The sequence below is a fragment of the Arvicanthis niloticus genome, chromosome 30 (assembly GCF_011762505.2).
Source record: "Arvicanthis niloticus isolate mArvNil1 chromosome 30, mArvNil1.pat.X, whole genome shotgun sequence".
NCBI lineage: Eukaryota > Metazoa > Chordata > Mammalia > Rodentia > Muridae > Arvicanthis > Arvicanthis niloticus.
Window position 1 is genome coordinate 5,224,880 of NC_133438.1, and position 20,028 is coordinate 5,244,907.

The following is a 20,028-nucleotide window of genomic DNA, read 5'->3' on the forward strand; positions in this document are numbered from 1 at the left end:
AGAGCTTGCCAAATGGAAACCCAGGTGGCTGACGCTAAGTTGTCTTTCGACCTCCGCAAGTGTACCCCCTCCTCGGCCCAGTAAAAGTCGTAACAGTTTAAAGGAGGAGGGAGCTGGGCCCCACCGGAGAAGTATTTAGCCCTCCAAGTACAAAGCGAGTCATCTCGGAGCCAGGAAACAAGAATGAAGCCTTCTAGACCTGAAGCAGGAGCTATGCCCATGACTAGCCCCTCCCCCATGAAATCAAAACCAAGAAGAGATTCTGGGTCTTTATTAGCAAGTCCAGCCAGCAGCCCCCTTGACTCTGGGGCTGACCCCAGCCCAGCTGAGGAGAACAGTTAATTGCGGGGGGTGGGGTGGGGGCTCGAGGGGAGTTCTATGACAGAGGTACTAATGGGTCTCTTCAAAACGTGTGTACCAATTGGACTGCAGGCAGAGTCTGCACAATCTGGATGGAGGGCAAGCTTTGGGAGGCCATGACCCCTGGTCCAGCCACTGCGGGGACCACTTGTACCATCTGGGACGGGGGAGCTATGGGCATCCCCACAGGGGTAGAGACCGGGCCAGGTGTTGGTGGGGCCAGGAGTTGCAGTGTTGTGGTTCCCCCTGCAACGCTGCTATTTTCTAGCAGATCCGAAGCTGGGGCGCTACGGATGATGAGGAGTTTCTGTCCTGACGAGCCAGTGGCAGCTGGCTCCGCCAGTCCAGGGGAAAGTGTTTCCACCTCCTGCACGCAGAGCCTGGTCTGCTCGCCATCAGCTCCACTCAGCACCAGCACACTCTGCAGCCCCTCGTCTGTCTGCAATGTCTCAAACAGGACATCCTGGACCATACCAGCGCTGGCCTCAGTGTCTCCCACTTCCCCGGGACCAGGGCCGGTCAGCAACTCTTCGGCTGCCCCACTCTGAACCACCAGCAGGTTTGGAGCCTCTGTAGTCACACCTCCTCCACTAGAACTGGAGACTTGGCCTGTCAGGGGCTGGAGCTGGACCGTAGTCACTTCCTGTGCTGGTTGTAGCTGGACTGTAGTCACTTCCTGTGCGGGCTGTAGTTGGACCGTAGCTACTTCCTGTGCTGGCTGAAGCTGGACCCCACTCACTTCCTGTGGCCCTGCCTCCCCACTCCCTACATTCTGCAGAACGATGAGGCTCTGCCCTCCCCCGCTAGCCCCTGCATTGCCCCCTCCTTGCATCCCCACACCACCTGGGCCTGGAAACCACACTACCCCTGTCCCCTGCCCTGCCTTCCCAACGGTCCGAGGCCCCGGCCTGGCAGCACCATTGCCTGTACCCCCAGCACTAGCCGGAGGCAGCAGAATGAGTTTAGGGGGTGGAGGCGGTGGCGGTGGAGGGGTAGGGGGTTGGACACTGCTAGGAATCAGCTGGAGGCCCTGGGCAGTCTGCACCAGGAGAAATGTCTGCGAACTGGGGGCAGCTGGGCCTGGGGGCGTGGCCTGGGCTGTGCCCCCAGCTACTTCGAGTGAAAGTGTGGCCTGTAGGTTGGGGAGAACGTGAACATCTTGAGCGGCCAGTGGAGTTGGAGCTGCAGCCAATGGGGCAGGGGGCTGTGATGCTGCAGCGGGGCCGGTGGTGCCCGAAGTTGCGGTAGCTGGGGTGTGCGTCCTCAGATGCCGCTGCAGGTAGGCGGCCATGACAAAGCCTCGGCCACAAATGGAGCAGGCGAAAGGGCGCTCTGCAGAATGGGTGCGCTGGTGCAGCAGCAGGTTGGAGGAGTGTGTGAAGGTCTTGGGGCAGAGCGGGCAACGGAAGGGGCGCTCGCCCGTGTGCACGCGTTGGTGCTGCCGCAAGTTGGAGGTCTGTGCGAAGCTCTTGCCACACACGCTACACGAGTGGGGCCGCTCACCAGTGTGCACGTGCCGGTGGCGCCGCAGGCACGAAGTGTTCCGGAAGGCTTTGCCACACTCAGTGCAGGCATAGGGCCGCTCGCCCGAGTGAAGTCGCAGATGGTACTGGTAGTGGGACGACCACTTGAAGGTGAGGCCGCACTGGCCACAGGTGAAGGCTCGCAGGCCTGTGTGCACACGCTGGTGGATGGCCAGCAGCGAGGAGCGCTTGAAGGCTTTGCCGCACTCCCCGCACTGGTAGGGCCGCTCACCAGTGTGGTCCCGCAGATGGTAGCGCAGCCCAGAAGAACCCTTGAAGGCCTTGCCACACTCTGCACATTTGTAAGGCCGCTCTGCAGAAACCGGGGCAGGCGGAGGAGGAGGCGGAGCAGGAGTGGCTGGGGCTACCGGTTCCTGGGGACAGGTGACCTCCGCGACCTCAGCCTGGGGAGGCGGGCGACCCGCTGCTGCCTCCTCCACGTGGCACTGCTGGTGAGCCAACAGGCTGGCCAGTTGTGGGAAGGCACCGTCACAGCTACCACAGCGAAAGGCCTGTCCACTGGCCGCACCATGGCTGTGCTGGTGACGGGACAGGCCAGCCACGGTCCGGAAGGACTTCCCGCAAGGAAGGCAAGCAAAGTTAGGGGGGCCTGTAGAGGCAGGTGGGGGCTGTGGCAGAGCCGAGTCAGCCTGGGGCAGCTCGGCAGGCACATCCTCAGACTGCGTGGCCACGGCGGGCCCCGGGCACGGCTGGTGCTCCAAGAGGAGCCCCTCAGTGCTGAAGCCCTGCTCGCAGCCATCGCAGCGGTACACTAGCTCCACTGTGGTCTCAGCAGCAGCCAAAAAGAGCTCGGGCACCACAGGTGGGGGCTGGGGCGGCGGGGCTGGAGGCTCGGGCGGGCTGCGGGGCTGCAAGTAGGCATCAGAGACCAGAACCTTGGTGTCAGCTCTGCTGGTCTCCCCTGTAGGGGCGGGGACGGGGACGGGGACGGGGACGGGGGCGGGGGCGGGGGCGGGGCCTGGGGCGGGGCCGTGGGTGCGGTGGTGCAGCAGCAGGTTGGAGGAGTGTGTGAAGGTCTTGGGACAGAGCGGGCAACGAAAGGGGCGCTCGCCCGTGTGCACGCGTTGGTGCTGGCGCAGATTGGTACTTTGAGTAAAACTCTTCCCACAAATGCCACAGGTGTAAGGGCGTTCTCCGGTGTGCACGTGCCGGTGGCGCCGCAAGCTGGATGAGTTCTTGAAGGCCTTGGGGCAGTCAGGGCACGGGTAGGGCCGCTCACCCGTATGCTGTCTCAAGTGGTATTGGTAATGGGATGACCACTTGAAGGCCAGACCACACTGGCCGCAGGTGAAGGCCCGCAGGCCTGTGTGCACACTGCGATGGATCTGCAGCAAGGAGGAGCGCTTGAAGGCTTTGGGGCAGTCAGGGCACTGGTAGGGGCGCTCGCCTGTATGGCCCCGCTGGTGGTAGAGGAGGGCTGAGGAACCCTTGAAGGCTTTGGGGCAGTCCGGGCATTTATAGGGCCGTTCACCTGTGTGAGTGCGCTGATGGTGCAGGAGCCGAGATGACCACCTGAAGGACTTGCCGCATTCCCCACACTCATACTGAGCAGCAGGGGTGGGTGCTGGGGCAGTGGGACCTGGCTTTTCCCCAGTTCCCTCTGTGGTGGAAGCTGGCGCCATGTCCACGTGGGAGCCGGCCATCACACCTGGGGGAAGGATTCTGATCAGAATGAGAAGCACCTCACCATCCCTCACACCGGCTCTTCAAGGAATAGGGGGCAGCCTCCCAATATCGCCCACGCTGTAAGGGCTCTTCCTTAGGGTTAGGGCTGGCAACAGCCTAGGTTTAACACACATTATCACTGACTCGAGGGAGGAGTATGGGGTACCTGGGAGGTGAAACTTCTCAGCAAAGTACCTCCTCTACGAAGCAAACAGGTCTGTAAAGGGGTGGTCTCTAGACAGTGTCCTGCCTTCAGGAGGCCGGCTTTCTGTCATCTGTCCCTTGCAAGAAGCCTCTGGCTTTGCTTACTGCCTATTCGGATGAATTAGGTCTCTCCTCACTACTCGTCCCCCGACTTCACCCTAAACAACCTCACTCTAAGGAACGCTCAGGCATCCACTCCACCGCCCGCCTCCTTCCCTCCCACATCCCCAAATATCCGTTCCCACAGGGCCTGCAGCCTCCTTCCATCACGCCATGTCTGCCCGCACTGCCAGCCGTGTACACGCTCCCTGGCCCACCCTTCCTGGGTATACATTCATACCCACAACTCAGAACACACCCCATGCTTCTCAGCTCACACAGCACTTTCTCTGATCCCCAAGTTTCTTCCCCCAGTGAAAACCTCGTTTCCCTGTCCTTAGCCAGTGACCTTGCCACTGACTGGAAAATGAAAATCGATCTGAACAACGAGAGATTCTCATGCTCCAATCCAGGCACCAATGGTTCCCAACTGAGCCAACTGTCTTCCCCCTCAGGAGACATCTGGTGATGTCTACAGACTTGTCTGTCAAGTGCAGGGACAGAGGTACTCCTCAGCGCCCTACAGTGCACAGGGTGAATCTCTACAAAGATCCAGTCCAAAAGAACAGCAGGTGAAAACTGCAGGGGTTCCCACCCCAAGCTGCCCTATGCCATGGCCGCTGACCTCCCATGGCCTCTGACCTCCCATGGCCTCCTCCAACAGTTTGCCTTTCTCCTGGACCACTCCCACTTCTCCCAGCCCTTTATAGGTCAGGAGTAGCCTGCCCTCCCTCTGGAACTTCAGGCACCTGCAGTCCCCACGTACCCCAGCTCCTTGCTGCTGAACTCTTTCTTTAAGCATATCTCCTAGCTGCAGATGGCTGACTCTCTCCTGTGACCACCTTCACCTCTGGGCTGGATCCTTCTAAACCTGGAGGAGGAGGATTAGAGCGCTGTCAACAGCTGCTGTCTGTCTATCTGCCCCGTCTGAAGACTCCACAATCTATAGAAAAACTCCAAAAGTGTGGCTCTCCCAAGCCTCTCCTTTGCTCCACAGGCTTGGTGCACAAGATACCGCACACTTAACTGCATACACCAGCTGTGGTGAGAGAAGAGACTAAGACAGGATGATGACTTTGAGGTCACCCTGGATAGCAGTCACACGTATATGGGAACAGAAGACCAACCATCTCACAGAAGCCTGCTGACTGCTCATAACTGGTAGCCTTCTCCCTCCCTGCTGGCCTCCTGTCCCTCTAGCTATTCAATGAGGCAGGGAAAGCTACCCACACCATGGAGGCCTGCCTAGTACCCCTACCCTCCACCACCCACAACTCACATTGTCACCTCCAAGTCTTCAACGAACTCACTGGAGGTCCTTCCTCAGACCATCCTACTTACATCCCTTCAGCACTCCCTGCTCTCGTCCTGTACCTCAATTTGCTCCCTTCTTCATGGGGCTCATCACAGTGCTAGCCAGCAAGGATTTCTCTGTCTTTGTGAGGCACGGTTTCTCTGCATAGCCCTGGCTGTCCTGGAACTCACCACCTAGACCAGGCTGGCCTAGATCTCTGTCTGCCTCTGCCTCCTGAGTGCATCACCACCACCCTAGCCGGGATTTCTCGACCTCATCAGCAGAGATTTGGGAATGGGCCATTCTTTGTCAGAGGGGCGATCTAATACATTGTTGGGTGTTTAGCAGGATTCTTGACCTCAACGAGATGGATGCCACTGGTAACAAAAACAGCGTTAGCTTGACCCTTCCCTAGTAAATCCTGAAGTCGGCACAGCCGTGACAGTGCCCCAGGATATAGCTCTCTCACTGCTTGCTTTATTCTGTTAATGTTCACATCATCCAAACGGAAACTCTGCCTCGTACACTGATGTATCCCAGCACCTACCAAAACAACAGCTCACTGCATGCTCGGTAAATACAGTCTGTGTGAGCAGAGATAGGCATCCCTTTTGACAGGTTACCAAGGACTTCCTTTCTCAGGGGCAATAGGCTATGAAGGATTGGTTTTTTTTTTTTTTTCTTAACGTTCCTTTGCCATGTAGGTGACAGATGAGCCTCGAAAACTGCCTGCGCCTCTGAGGCCACCCACATCTTTTTAACACAAGAAGGCGCAACAAAACAGAGACCCGTCTTAGCAGTGAGAGTCCCCTTTAAAAGGCTGGGCTTAACGAGGAAGCTCTTGGGGTTTGGGCTGTAGCTCAGTTAAGAGTTAGTGACTGGCATACGTGAAGCTCTATTCACAGTACACCACAGAACTGGGCGTGGTGGCACGGGCAGGCCTGCAATCCCAGCTTGTAGATGTAGGCAGGAGAATCAAAAATTCAAGGTCATTCTCAGCTATACAGTGAGTCTGAGGGCATCATGAGATTTCACCTAGTGGGGGATAAAGGTCACTTTGTTCAGATATTCTAGGAACCAGCAGAATTACGAAACTTTTCGTTCAACGTTCGGGAAACTATCACCCGTTTTTTAAGGAAATAATCCTCCTTTTAAGAGACAGGGGAGGGAGGAAAAGGGCAGGAGGCTTTGCAAAACTGCAGCCAAACACACTGCCCTTGCCCTTTAAGAGGGCGGAGCCGGCCTAACAGATAAGTATCGGAGGCGAAACAGCGACCTTCCCTTTAAGGTACCCCTTCCGGTTTCCCGCTCGCCGTTTTCCAAACGACTCCGCCCTCCGGCCCTTCCCCCACCGCGCCCTCCGGTCTCTCACCTGTGGCCCCGGTCGGGGAGGGGGGATCAAGGAGAACCCCAGGGCCTTCCCGCGGGGGCTGACGGGAAGCGGGGCCCGGCACAGCGCTGCAGGACCCGCGGCCCGGGAGGGGGCGGGGGCGCGCTCCCTCCCCACGGCCCCCGGCGCGAGGCACTCAACCTTTATCGGCGGCCTCTCGCGCACACAAACCCCGCCGCCGCCGTCGTGCGTCATGACGCAACGCGACGCGCCCAGCCCGGCCACACCCACTGCCGGAGTTGGCGAGGTGCAGAATCCCGGGGGTTCCAAGCCGCAGGCGTGTGCTGCACACTCAATTCCTGTCCCCTGGTGCTGGAAAGGAAGTCTTCAAACGCGGGAAACTGAGGCACACAACCTTCCTGCAGGACCTGGGACTCGGGGGTCTGAGCTGCCCCTTCAAGCCTGCTTTTTATCCCGCCTGACTGCTGCCTGCTTGCTGAGCCTGTGCTGAGACTTTCGGATAGGTTATTTTTGGGTTTGTTTTTTGGTTTTTTGATGCAGTGGGGTCATGTAGGCTCATGCAGCCCGGGCTGGCCTTGAATTCTTAACCCCCGTGCCTCTACCTCCCCAGAGCTGGGATTACAGGCGTGCACCTCACACCCACTTTCAATAGTTTGGGCTTTGGTTGGTTGTTTCTCGTGGGGGGCCGCTGGCCCGTGCGTTGTAGTGAGATCAGTCGGTGCTCCAGCTTCTGCCCACTAGTTTCCGGTGCAGCTGCCCTATGCACACAGACACTTAACGACAGCCCCCGTGCCTTGAGACACTCCAGAAACCCACAAGTTCAAAGCCAGGACTACCAGCCACTCTGGGACTGTGGACCTCTCCCAGACACACAGCCACCAGTGCCACCCTAGACGTGATGTCCTAATCTTGATGCCTCTATCTCCCAAGTGCTGGGATGCACCTCCACAATGGGCTTCTACAAAGGCCCTTTTATCTCTAACCCATCTCTGCCTACCTCTTGCTGGAAGAATCCGTGACAACCAGGTTCTTTTTGTCAGTAGAAAGGAGACATACAGCTCCACACCACCGTGGTCAGCAGCCTAAGGAGTGTTCCCCTAGACTTGTAGGGATCTCGACTTAGGTCAAACAGGAAACTTGGCTCGGGGTGGGGGTGGGGGGCCTAAGCAGTTCCACAACTATCAGTATATGAAGCAGATTTGGTGAGTATTATTGAAAGATATTTTAATACAGGTTTAAGCACAAGGTTTACGAAAGGATCTCAGAAGAAAGACACATCCAAGTGTAGCTATGAGCTTCTCAAGGGAGAGTGGGTGGAATATAAGATGCACTCAGGCATAGGTGCAGGCTCCTAGGGGAGCCAATTAGTTGTCTTAGCGGCAGCTGAGTAGGCCCATTTTGGTTACTCTCAGGTTACAGCTCAAGGGGTTGCTAAGGAAACCACTCTCTTGATTCCTGGGTAAGGAGAGAGGATTCTTTAAGATTTGTTTTTTTTTTTTCTTATGATCTATTTATTTTTACTTCGTGTGAGTGCCCACATGCATGTCTGTGTACCACATGTGTTCCTGGTGCCTGCGGAAGCCAAAAGAGAGTGTCAGATCCTCTGGAGCTAGGGTTTCAGGGCAGTTGTGAACTGTCTGGTGTGGGAGGGGGTTTTATGACCTTATTTCTGGGGCTTATGGTCTGTTCCTGGAGCTGGTGCCTATGGCCTTTTTTTCAAAGTCAGGCCTGGTCCTTAAATGGAGACAAATAGGATTTATTTCCTTTCAATTCCCATTCCAAAATGGAAGAGGAGTGGAAAGATAGTAAAAAGGAAAAAAAAAAAAAAAAAAAAAACCCAAGCCCAGCAGGGCAAACATTAGATCCTGTACTTCCACTGGCCACAGCAAGGCACATGACATCCTGTGGGCTTTGGTGCAGCACACATGGCCTCAGTGGAGGCTGGTTCCTCACACAATTTTCTTTACCAAATGTTCTACATACTTGGTTTCTCCAACATCCTCAGGCTTCCATCACAACTTAGACTTCGCTTCCACAGCTTTATGTGTGGTCCACTTTGTAGTGGTTTGAAACAAAATGGCCCCCCTAGGCCCATAGGAAGTGACACTATTAGGAGGTGTGGCCTTGAAGGAGGTGTGGCTTCACTGGAGGAAGTGCATCACTAGCGGGTGGGCTTCAGGGTCTCAGAAGCTCAAGCCAGTTCACTTCCTGCTACCTGCTGATCCGCATGCAGAGCTCTGAGCTCCTCCTGCCTGCATGCTACCGTGTTTCCTGCTAAGATGATACCAGACTAAAACTCTGAACCTGTAAGCCAGCCCCAATTAAATGTTCTCCTTTATAAGAGTTGCCATGATCATGGTGTCTGTCCACAGCAACAGAAACTTTCTGTGGGGAGACCTGCCCTGCTACGCATTACCTAATTTTCCAGGCTTTTGTCTCTCTTTTTTTTCTGTTGGAGATGCCCTTGAAGAGACAGATGCGCTGTTCTTTTCAGACAAAGCCTTCCAAATGAGTTTGCCTTTTTATGCCCGTCACCACTCTCAGCAGGTATGGTACTATGTCCCAGCACTATGGTACTGGGACAGTCTTTCTGGTAACTGAGATGGTGCCTAAGTGGTTACTGAGGTGAGGAGAGGGTGCGTAACATATACAGCACGGATGCATTAGACACCGGATTTGTTTTCTAACCAAGCAGTGGATGCATACTACTTCATACTGTTCCGAACGGTATGTAAATTAAGGTGAATGCTGTATTTCTGGAATTTTCCGTGTGGTATTTGAAGACCAAGATCAATTGTCTGAACTAAAACTAAAGAGACCTCGGTTTACACGGGGGGGGGGGGGGGGGGGAGTGCGGGGAAGGAAACCCCTGGAGATTCTCACACAAAATGGGACAGGAGAAAAGAGGGCCTGAAACCTTGAGCTGGATCTCCGAATGTCAGTATCGATATCAGCGCCCCCTGTTGGAGCATCCCCAAGCTGCAAGCTGTGTGCTCAGGCTGGACATGACTTGGAGACAGGAGCTGGTGGGCGTTTCTTGGCTGCTAGTCTAAGAACGCTGTATTAGCTGCAGCAGTGGTGACCCCTGGCTGGCCCTTGGCGTCTTAGCTTTTCATTCGACTCTGGGAAGACCTGAGAGTACACTTCCAGCAACTCAGGACCAAGGAATTCCAGCCTTCCCCCACCCACCAAGATTTGTAAAGAATAGACTCTATCTGGAAGCGGAGACAAGCCTCCCTAAGCAACCACTCCCAGGACCTAGGTGTAAGTGCTAACAGCTCTGAAGGAAGGGTTTCCCCTGATACAAGTGCTGCAGTTCTGAGGAGAAAGGTTTTCCCAGCATTAAGTGTTGCAGTTCTGCTATCCAGAAGTCAGGCACCAAGAAATACCACAAAGTCACACTATACAACAAACCTCACACAAGAGATTTATTGGGAAAGACACGAGAGAGTGTGGCTGCCTCTGCTCAAGTGAGAAGCAGCAAAGAGCTGGGCAGGAAGTGGGCTTCATGTAGTTTTTTGGATGGGAGGTCGGGGCTTTCTAAGATGGTCCGGGATTGATGGGATTCTCCAGCCTTTTTTTCCTCTGTGGGACAGCTTGGCTGCTGGCATCTCTGTGGGCTGGAAATGGCCTTTATGGAGGCAGGACCTGGCCACCAGCTCTCCTACAGGGACTTTCACTAAAAAGGGTGGTTTATTCTTAAGTTAATATTCTTTTCCTTCCCAGAATTCTCGCCCACTGCTGGAGTCTCAAGGAGTAACTATTTTTCCTTTTTTCTTTTTTCATCAGATTCTAGCCAGAGCCTGAGTATGCTCTTAAACTCCCCCACTGTGGCTTTGGGCCACCTTGCTGTTTCTAAAGATCCTCTCCCTGCTGTGTGGCTTGGCTACCTGCTGTCTTGTGGCTGAATTTCCAGTTCATCTTTTCCACCACTACCCCCTTCTCCTCCTCCTCCTCCTCCTCCTCCTCCTCCTCCTCCTCCTCCTCCTCCTCCTCCTCCTCCTTCTCATCCTCCTTCTCATCCTCTTTCTCCTCTTCCTCATCCTTCTCATCCTCTTTCTCCTCTTCCTCATCCTCATCATCCTCTTTCTCCTCCTCTTCATCCTCCTCCTTTTCTTCTTCCTCCTCCTCATCTTCCTCCTCTTCTTCCTCCTCCTTTCCTCCTCCTCCTCCTCTTTCTCCCCCTCCTCCTGGCACCTGTGAGCTTTACAGCTTGCCTGCTCTGGGATTTTCTTTTTAAGCTCTAATAAATTGTCCTTGAGTTTCCATCTGAGTCTTTTCTTAATTCTTTTTTAAAAAAATATATTGGCTATTTTACATATATTTTAAAGGTTTATTTATTTATGTATTGTATGTACATGAGTGTTCATGAACACCAGAAGAGGGCATCAGATCCCATTATAGATGGTTGTGAGCCACCATGTGGTTGCTGGGAATTGAACTCGGGACCTCTGGAAGAACAGTCAGTGCTCTTAACGGCTGAGCCATCTCTTTAGGCCCTTATTAATTCTTTTATTAATGAAACTAAGGACTTCATGAGAGGACCCTGATTTCCCCCTCCCTGGATCATATTGGCTCTACTGAGATACCTCAAGAGACATACACACACACACACACACACACACACACACGGTGGGGGGAGAGGGGAGGATTGAACCCAGACAAGATGGAAAGGCAGTGAGGAACATTCATTCAGAGAACCCAGTGTGACAGTGTACTCCCAGCACTGGGAAAGTGGACACAGGAGGACCAGAAAGTTCAGGGCCATTCCCAGCCACATGCTGAGTGAAAATGAGGACCTGACTTCCTTGATATGGTTGAGGAGAAGATTTCATGGTAGATATCCAGGAGAGCACATCCAGAGGCATCTGGAAGGGTCCAGACTAAACCAGACCATGGGGGTCAGGAGGAAAAGAAGGAAGGCGCGAAAGAACAGGGAGAGCCCATGGGAACCAAAAGAGAGCTTGTGGACCAAGGGAGTGGCAAAATGTCGAAGTTATATAGGAAAAAGAACCCGGGCAAAGGGAGCTGAAGGCCAGGCCCTGGGCTGGAGAGGTTTAGGATAGTGGGGGCGGGGTGAGAGGAGCCATGGAGACTGAGGGAGACCTGCCCTACGTGTCTTTGGAACCTGACACGTCTTAAGTTGAAGGCTAGCCTTGACAACGTAGGAATCACACAAGACCCTGTCTCAAAATGAAGTAAAATAAAGCCTGAGAGACACAAGGAGTCTAAGAGACCCTGAGAAGGGCCCAAAAAAAGACCAACATGGTGGAAAACAGAATTAGACACTAGAGAGGGAGGTACAGACAGCTGGGAAGGACGGAGTGGGTGCACGGGCAGGGACGGTGTAAGGATGAAGGAGACTGACATCCATGAAGCTAGTGAGAACCAGGAACTTTTTATAGGTGGGAGAGACAGAGAGACCTAATTCAGGAAGTATTCCAAGGAACTACAGGCACCAGGGTGATGGAGACTGACTATCCCCAGTACAGACGCTTGTCACAGAGGCTGGTTCTGTCTCTCAACAGCAGGAGCCAAGCCAGGTTTGGCTCACAGCAGGGCCAGTACCCTCCACCCAAAATGGCACACATGCCCATACCCTCACACAGATATACACACATATAAATAATTCTTTAAACAACCCAGAGTTCCTTGGGGGAGAACCCTGGTGCTGTTTTTTTCTCCCCAACCCTGGGAATTCAAACCTGGTTCCTGGTCCGATGCATGATTCTCAGGACTCAGAAGCAGAGACCCTGAGACTCCCAGAGACCAGAGGCCTCAGTTTCTCCTTAATGATTCTGGTCACGGCACAAAGAAATAGGCCTTGGGGTGGGGTAGGCTGAGGGTGATGGGCCCATGTGGGGTGCTTGACCCACCCCTGGAGGTGCTGGCACCCCTCTCAGAGAGGATCCGTCATCCAGCCACCAGCGATCCCCCTCCCCGCGTCTCCTTTTTAAAGGCTCTCAACATTAATCGCTGCGGTTGACTCTGTGCCTAGCCTGGCCTTGCTAAAGAGGCTTTTGTCCCCTTAATTGGCTATCTCCAAGAGCCTTTCTCTGCCTCAGCACCCACGCGCCCCTGCTTTATATCCCAGGCCCAACTATGTGTTAATTGGGCATGTAAGAGATGTGCGGAGCGCGCCCCTCCCTTCCCTGCCCCTTGCCTTCCTATATTAGCCCTTCACCTGCAGTCATCCGAGTCCAGCGTCTGCAGTGGGACGCACAGCGTGAGGGCTCACCTTAATTACCAGGGTGGCTTCTCATTTGTATTGCCAGACCTTGAGTTCATATGCTCCTGTCCCATCTCCGATTTGAGGGGTGATTTCTGATTTGCATTGTGACTCCTGAGCAACCGGCCATGCACCCTGGATCCCCTGCAGCCCCTGGGGTCTCTGAGCCTGGACCCCGAGAGCTATGTGCCTTTGTGAGGGGGGCTTCGGCCCATATGCTGCGGGCCCTGCAACCCAGGCGTACCCGGCCCTCCAAGCGCAGGCCCAACCACCGGAGGTTTCTACACAACCAGATCTGCAGGTGAGAGGGGTGCTGGGGGGGGGGGGGGGGAGAGGCACAGGGTGGACACTGGAGGCCCTGAGGCTGGGTTTAGCACCTTTAGCGTTACTGTGCGCCTTCTGTGCGCTAGAGTCAGCACCCATCACTCAGCAAAGCCAATGAAATCTCCAACCTTCACAAAGCCAGGTATGGGGCATTGTGGCACAGGAATGTCAATCTGAACACTCCGGGAGGTCGAGGCAGGACTGCTGCAGAGTTTGCGACCAGTTTAGCATGTGAGAGGCTAAGGAACAAGATTCTGGCTCAAAAAATAAATAAATAAATAAATAAATAAATAAATAAATAAGAAGGTATGACACCACCACATGGATGTGCCTTCTAAAGAAGATTTAAGACAACGTGGTGGTTTTCAGCTGTTCAGCCTGAACCTGTAGAGAAGCCCAACAAAGCTGCCAGGCAGGAAGTGGCAGAGAGGCTGCGGGTAACAGGAAAGAGATCCCCTTCAGAGAGGATGAAAAGTCCTGGAGCTAATTAGAGGCGTGGGTTGTACAAGATAGTGAATACTGGTCAGATGTGGTGGCACAGGCCTATAACCCCAACACTCGAGAGGCCAAGGCAGGAGGATTGCTGCTAGTTCCATCCCAGACTGGACTATAGGCAGATCAAGGCCATTCTTGGCTACACGGTGAGAGGGTAGGTGCGGGGGGGGGGGGGGGGGGGGGAGGGGGGGGCTGGTGGATGGCGGGAAGATAAGTGTGTGTTGCAGACTGGTAGGGAAGGAACTACAGTTTTGAACTATGTATTTGAAACCATTATAACCAGGCTCATCAGACATCTGAGTTTCCAAAGTGGAATGAGTTGGGCTGTGAGGTTTTACCTCAGCAGCCACGTTCACCAGGGTTTCTCTGGATAGCTCTGGCTGTCCTGGAACTCACTATGTAGACCAGGCTGGCCTCAAACTCAGACATGTGTCTGCCTCCCTCCCAAGAGCCGGGATCAAAGCTTCTCGCAACCACACCTTGCAAATCCAATGTCCTGAGTCACTATGGCTCTCTTCCTTTCTTAGCAGTGCCTGGGCCAAAGACGTTACTGGTGTTGCAAGTTGTCTCTTCTGCTTTATGTTTTTGTACTTGAATAAAAAAAAAAAAATCACTCAAGCCAGTCAGTTAAACCCAGCACTTGGGAGGCAGAGGCAGGCAGATCTCCCTGAGTTTGAAGCCAGCCTGGTCTACAGAGTGAGTTTCAGGACAGCCTGGACTACACAGAGAAACCCTGTCTCAAAAAAAGACAAAAGAAAACCAAAAACAAACCACTTATGCTTACTGTTTGTTCATTGCCATTTCCATAGTACAAAAACTATAAATAATAAATTAACAAAGTAACATAGAGTGAGACACCTGGGCTGAAGTGATGTTTTAACCCCTCAACATTTATTAACAATGGGTTCCCATATCAAACCTCAAGTTGAAATAATACTAAGCAGAAACTATTTTGCACCAACCTTGGACCATGCTTGCTTAGCGTGAATGAAGTTCAGGTTTCATCTTCATTGTATTATGAATGCAAGCATGGCAGTACAGCCTGGAATCACGGCACCCAGCCCGTGGAGGCACGATGATCAGGAGCCCAAAAACAAAATGTTTTGGAATACCCTAAGTACCACTGAATTCACTGAACTTATTTTTCTTAAAACCAAGGTGGTGATGGAGGTGATATATTGGTGCTGTGGTGATAATCATGATGGTGGTGGTGATGGTGATGGTGGTGGTGGTGATGGTGACGGTGTTAGTGGTGATGGTGGTGGTGGTGATGGTGGTGATGGTGGTGATGGTGATGGTGGTGGTGGTGGTGATGGTGGTGGTGGTGGTGATGGTGGTGGTGGTGGTGGTGGTGATGGTGGTGGTGGTGGTGGTGATGGTGGTGATGGTGGTGGTGATGGTGATGGTGGTGGTGGTGGTGGTGGTGATGGTGGTGGTGATGGTGGTGGTGGTGGTGATGGTGGTGGTGGTGATGGTGATGGTGGTGGTGGTGGTGGTGATGGTGGTGGTGGTGGTGGTGGTGGTGGTGGTGGTGGTGGTGGTGATGGTGGTGGTGGTGATGGTGATGGTGGTGTTGGTGGTGGTGGTGGTGATGGTGGTGATGGTGGTGGTGGTGGTGGTGGTGATGGTGATGGTGGTGGTGGTGGTGATGGTGGTGGTGGTGGTGGTGGTGATGGTGGTGGTGGTGGTGGTGATGGTGGTGGTGATGGTGGCTTCCATGAAGATGATGGTAGTAATGGCAGTCACAAGTGCATGACATTTAAATGTACCATTTGCTACACTTGACTTTTAATTCATAAGGAGTTAGAACTCGTTCACAGTAAGTACACTTCTGTTCCTCCTGTCTACACCGACCAAATGCTAGGATTCAGGTGTGCAGCATCACACCCAGTGTATTCACTACTGGGGATCTGACTCAGGGACGTGTGTGTGTGTGTGTGTGTGTGTCCGTATTTCTATGTTCTGGTACTCACTATGTCAGCCAGATTGGTCTCAAAAGCAGCCTCCCTTCCTTTCTCTCCCTCCCTCTCCCTCCGTCCCTCTCGTTCCTGTTCTGTCTCCGAAGTCTTTATTGACATGGGATCTCATATAGTCCAGGCTGTCTTCAAATTCAGTATGTGGCCAAGGACGGCATTGAACTAATGATCCCTCTGCCTCCGTCTTTCAAATGCTGCAACTACCGGCATGGGCTGCTGCACCCACCACGAACGGCTATAAACCGAAGTAAAGCTATAAACCGATGTAAAGCTAGCCTCAAATTCTGCAGCGCTCCACAGTTGGGTGTGTGTAGACTTAATCACACGCGTGGCTTTTCCCCGCTTTTAATTTTTTATTTTAAAAATTAGAATACATAGTATCTGGTTTCCTTATGGGATTTTCTTATCTTTTTTAAAGATTTGTTTATTTTATGTGTTTTTTGTTATTTTATGTTCGTGCACCACATGGATGCAGTGCCCTCAGAGACCAGAAGAGGGCGTCAGTTCTTTTGGCACTGGAGCTACAGAGGCTTGTAAACAAACCTCCATGTGCGCTCCCGGCCCTCTGCAAGAGCAGTCTGTGCTGTTGACCACTGAGCCATCTCTCCAGCCCACCTATGGCATTTTCATACACAATTGGGGTGCACTGTGTGCAGTTTGAGGTTGATTGATGTACCATCAGATAGCTGAGTACTGGCTGGATTTTGGTACAGTTATTCTTCTGAATCATCACCTGCCTCAGTATTTTGTACTTCCTCCCTGGTCTGTTGATTAGCTTAATAAAGTGCTGACGGCCAATAGCTGAAGCAGAGAGGGAGGGCGGAACTCCAGGCAGAGAGAGAGTCTCTGGAAGAAGAATCAGAGACAAGAGATTTGCCAGCAGGTAGTCGGAGGACTGAGAGAGGTAAAGAACTAGCCACGCCAGTCGGTCGTGGACTAAGATTAAATTAGATGAGCTAGCTAGGACGTAGCCCACGCTAAAGGCCTAAATTCTTATAGATATTAATAAGTCTCTGCGTCATTATTTAACCGCTGGCAGGTCCAGAAATTCCCGGTCTAATACACACTTAGTTTGGGTTGATGCCACCCACCTTGTTCCTCTCTCCCCTTCCGCCCAGTCATCCTCTTGCTCCTCTGTGTCACAGGCGTTCTGTTACCCTCCTCATCGCCCTCCTTGGAGCGCCTTTCCTCCTACCATGTGCCTTTTCCTGGTCTCCACCCATACTTACTCCCACAGAAATATATGTATATACATATATACACATATACACATCATATATACATATATACACATATATACACATATATACATATATACACATATACACATATACATATATATACATATATACATATATACACATATACACATATACACATATATACATATATACACATATACACATATACACATATATACATATATACATATATACACATATACACATATACACATATACACATATACACATATACACATATACACATATACACGTATATATACATATACACGTATATATACATATACACGTATATATACATATACACGTATATACGTATATACGTATATACATATATACATACGTATATACATATATACATACGTATATACATATATACATACGTATATACATATATACATATATACATATATACATATATACATATATACATATATACATATATACATATATACATATATACATATATACATATATACATATATACATATATACATATATACATATATACATATATACATATATACATATATACATATATACATATATACATATATACATATATACATATATACATATATACATATATACATATATACATATATACATATATACATATATACATATATACATATATACATATATACATATATACATATATACATATATACATATATACATATATACATATATACATATATACATATATACATATATACATATATACATATATACATATATACATATATACATATATACATATATACATATATACATATATACATATATACATATATACATATATACATATATACATATATGGGACAGCTAGACAGCAGGTAAAGGTACTCGCAACTAAGCCTGACTTACTGAGTAAAATACCAGGAACAGGGCTGAAGAGACGGCTCGGTAATTAAAAATAACTTGCTGCTCTTCCAGAGAGCCAGAGTGCAGTTCTCAGCACACAAGCTGGGTGGCTCACAACTGTCCTGGCCTCCACAGGCACCCAGATACATTCACACAAATACAGAGACATATAAAACAAAACAAAACAAAACAAAAACCCCAGAAACTCACATAAAGCTGTCCTCCGACCTTCACGTGTGGCGTGGAGAGCGGGGGAGGTAGAGAAAGCATACACACACAAAAATAAATAAATGAAAAAAATTATTTAAGATAATAACAAACATTAACTTTCAGGAATAAAAGAATTTGGGAAAACACAACTCAGCCCCAGCTGTTTATGAAACCCACCCACGTGACTGCTAAAGGGGTGGAAGTGCCAGGACAGTGTTGGAGCTTCTGACAAGAGACTTGCTTATTATCAATACGGCGGCGCTGGCCCACCGCCCCCCTTTGCGATTATTGATAGGAAAGGCGCTCTTTCCCTGAGACATTTCACTTTCATATATTGGAATAGGGTTATGGTAAATCTTCACTGTCAAGATGTGCCCAGGATTGGGCTAAAGGAACTTCCGTGTGTGGTGCACAGCCCTACAGCAACCAGAACTTCCCTAGAAGACTTAATGACCTGTCAGAGTCATGAAAACGAAGGCTGGGGCCAGGAAATGAGCGAGGCGAGCGGGCTTGAAAAGAAGAGACGTCTCTGTGACTCTCCGGGTGAAGCGCAGGGCGGGGAAAGGGGGGCCCAGGAGCGCGGTTCTCAGAAGAGGGGTCTTTGTAGGCGTCCGACTGAATCTCTCCTCTCTCCTTCCCTCCCTCCCTATCTCCTTCGCTCCTCCCCCTCCCTCTCCAGGGAGTTTGCCAAGATCGAAGCCGCTACCCAGCACCTGGCCCTGACCATCCTCTCTCAAAAAGCGCCTGCCCAGAGACCACCACTCCAAAGGCCACCTCCGCCGCCTCCATCCCCCTTCCTGGGAGTGGCATGTGCTGAGGCCCCCATGGAAGTGCCCCACAGCAGCCCCAGCCTGAGCCCAGCTGCCCTAGACACCTCAACGCTTGACCTCTTTGATGACATTCTGCTCACTCCTATGTGTCCCTTGGTGACTCCTGACAGCTTCTGCCAGACTCTCACTGCTGGTAACCCCCAGGTGGCATCCAATTCCATCTCTCGTGCTCTGGGCCCAGGAGACCAGGGACAGCCAACCCCAATGCGGGCTCCAAGGTTCTCCAGTCTTCTGCTCCCTCCCCAGAATGCCCAAGGGGGATGCGTGGAGCCTGCAGCTCTACACTGGGGTGGGGTAGACAGTTGGGAGGCTCCTGATGCCTGTGATCCTCAGGGAATCCTGGACAGCTGGGGAACCCTTTGAAACCCATTCACAACTCAGCCAACCTCCCCACTCCTGACAGATGAAGAATATTGCTCAGTTGGTAGAGTGCCTGGCTAACATGCAAGAAGCCAGGATTCCATGCCCGGAACCCCATAAACATGAAAAATAAACCCTGGAAAAATAAACCAAGCCCAGGCTCCTACTGTGTACCAGTCCAGAGCTCTGCTCCCAGACCCAGGGCCATCTCTGTCCACTTTGACTAACCCCTGCATATCTCCTGCATATCATGTAGGAACAGGATGGAGCACACACACACACACGCACGCACGCACGCACGCACGCACGCACGCACCTGATCTCTGCCTGGTGTCTGCTCTGTCTCAACAGTTTCCCAATTCCACAGAACATTGCTATGCGTTAGGCCCAGGCCTTGGTGTTAAGACTCTGCAGACAAAGCAGACAAGATCCCTGTCTCTGTGGGTACGTAATGCACAAGAACCTGCAGAAAGCTTCAGACAGCAAGACGAATTTCCAGTTTTTGACTGGAATGAGCGTTAGGACCGAAAAGACTACCAGATATTGCATGGTCAGGGAGGGCCTAAGCAGAATCGGGCTGTAGGGAGGCACAGAATCCTGGGGCAGGACAAGGCCCTGAGGTGGGACTCTGAGGCCACTAAGGGAGGTCAGTGTAGCTGGAGAGTTCTACGTGTATAAGAGGTGAGGCCTATCATGAGTTGGGGAAAATTTAAACCTAGTTTTTGTTGTGGATTTTTTTTTTTCTTTTTAGACAGTGCTGGGATTGCAGGCCTGTGATATTACGCCTCCCTCCCGTCACTGACGGATTCCCAACATGCTCTAGTCTGTCTGTCCTGACCAGGGCAGGTCCCACTTTCCTGTGTGTACTTGCGTCTCTTTGTCCCGGGCACAGATCCTTGGGTTTAGGAGATGGAGTTGGGTGGGGTGGGAGTCCTTCTCCTGCTCTCAGGCCCAGAGGGAGGCCTGGGATTCCGCAGTA

The 20,028-nt window shown here is 51.7% G+C and overlaps 2 protein-coding genes and 1 long non-coding RNA gene across 6 annotated transcripts; 2 read left to right on the forward strand and 1 right to left on the reverse strand.

Moving 5' to 3' along the window:
• Window positions 1-255: 255 nt before the first annotated feature.
• Znf628 (zinc finger protein 628) lies at window positions 256-7,815 on the reverse strand. 4 transcript variants are annotated; one of them, XM_076927648.1, is made up of 3 exons: window positions 7,515-7,815; window positions 4,639-4,743; window positions 256-3,552 (listed from the first exon to the last, which is right to left on the reverse strand). In XM_076927648.1, exon 3 carries the CDS (start codon window positions 3,545-3,547, stop codon window positions 404-406), a length of 3,144 nt encoding a protein of 1,047 aa, XP_076783763.1. In that variant the 5' UTR covers window positions 3,548-3,552; window positions 4,639-4,743; window positions 7,515-7,815; the 3' UTR covers window positions 256-403. The 4 variants fall into 4 exon arrangements, with proteins under 4 accessions (XP_076783763.1, XP_076783762.1, XP_076783764.1 ...); XM_076927647.1 differs by lacking the exon at window positions 7,515-7,815 and adding an exon at window positions 6,539-6,676; XM_076927649.1 differs by lacking the exon at window positions 4,639-4,743.
• A 1,558-nt stretch (window positions 7,816-9,373) lies between these two features.
• LOC143440823 (uncharacterized) lies at window positions 9,374-10,783 on the forward strand. Its single transcript, XR_013108201.1, has 2 exons — window positions 9,374-9,781; window positions 10,307-10,783. It is a non-coding gene; the product is annotated as an uncharacterized LOC143440823 (long non-coding RNA).
• A 2,091-nt stretch (window positions 10,784-12,874) lies between these two features.
• Window positions 12,875-19,166, forward strand: C30H19orf85 (chromosome 30 C19orf85 homolog). The gene is made up of 2 exons (XM_076927442.1): window positions 12,875-13,047; window positions 18,539-19,166. Exons 1-2 carry the CDS (start codon window positions 12,875-12,877, stop codon window positions 19,050-19,052), a joined length of 687 nt encoding a protein of 228 aa, XP_076783557.1. The 3' UTR covers window positions 19,053-19,166.
• The last annotated feature ends 862 nt before the right edge of the window (window positions 19,167-20,028 follow it).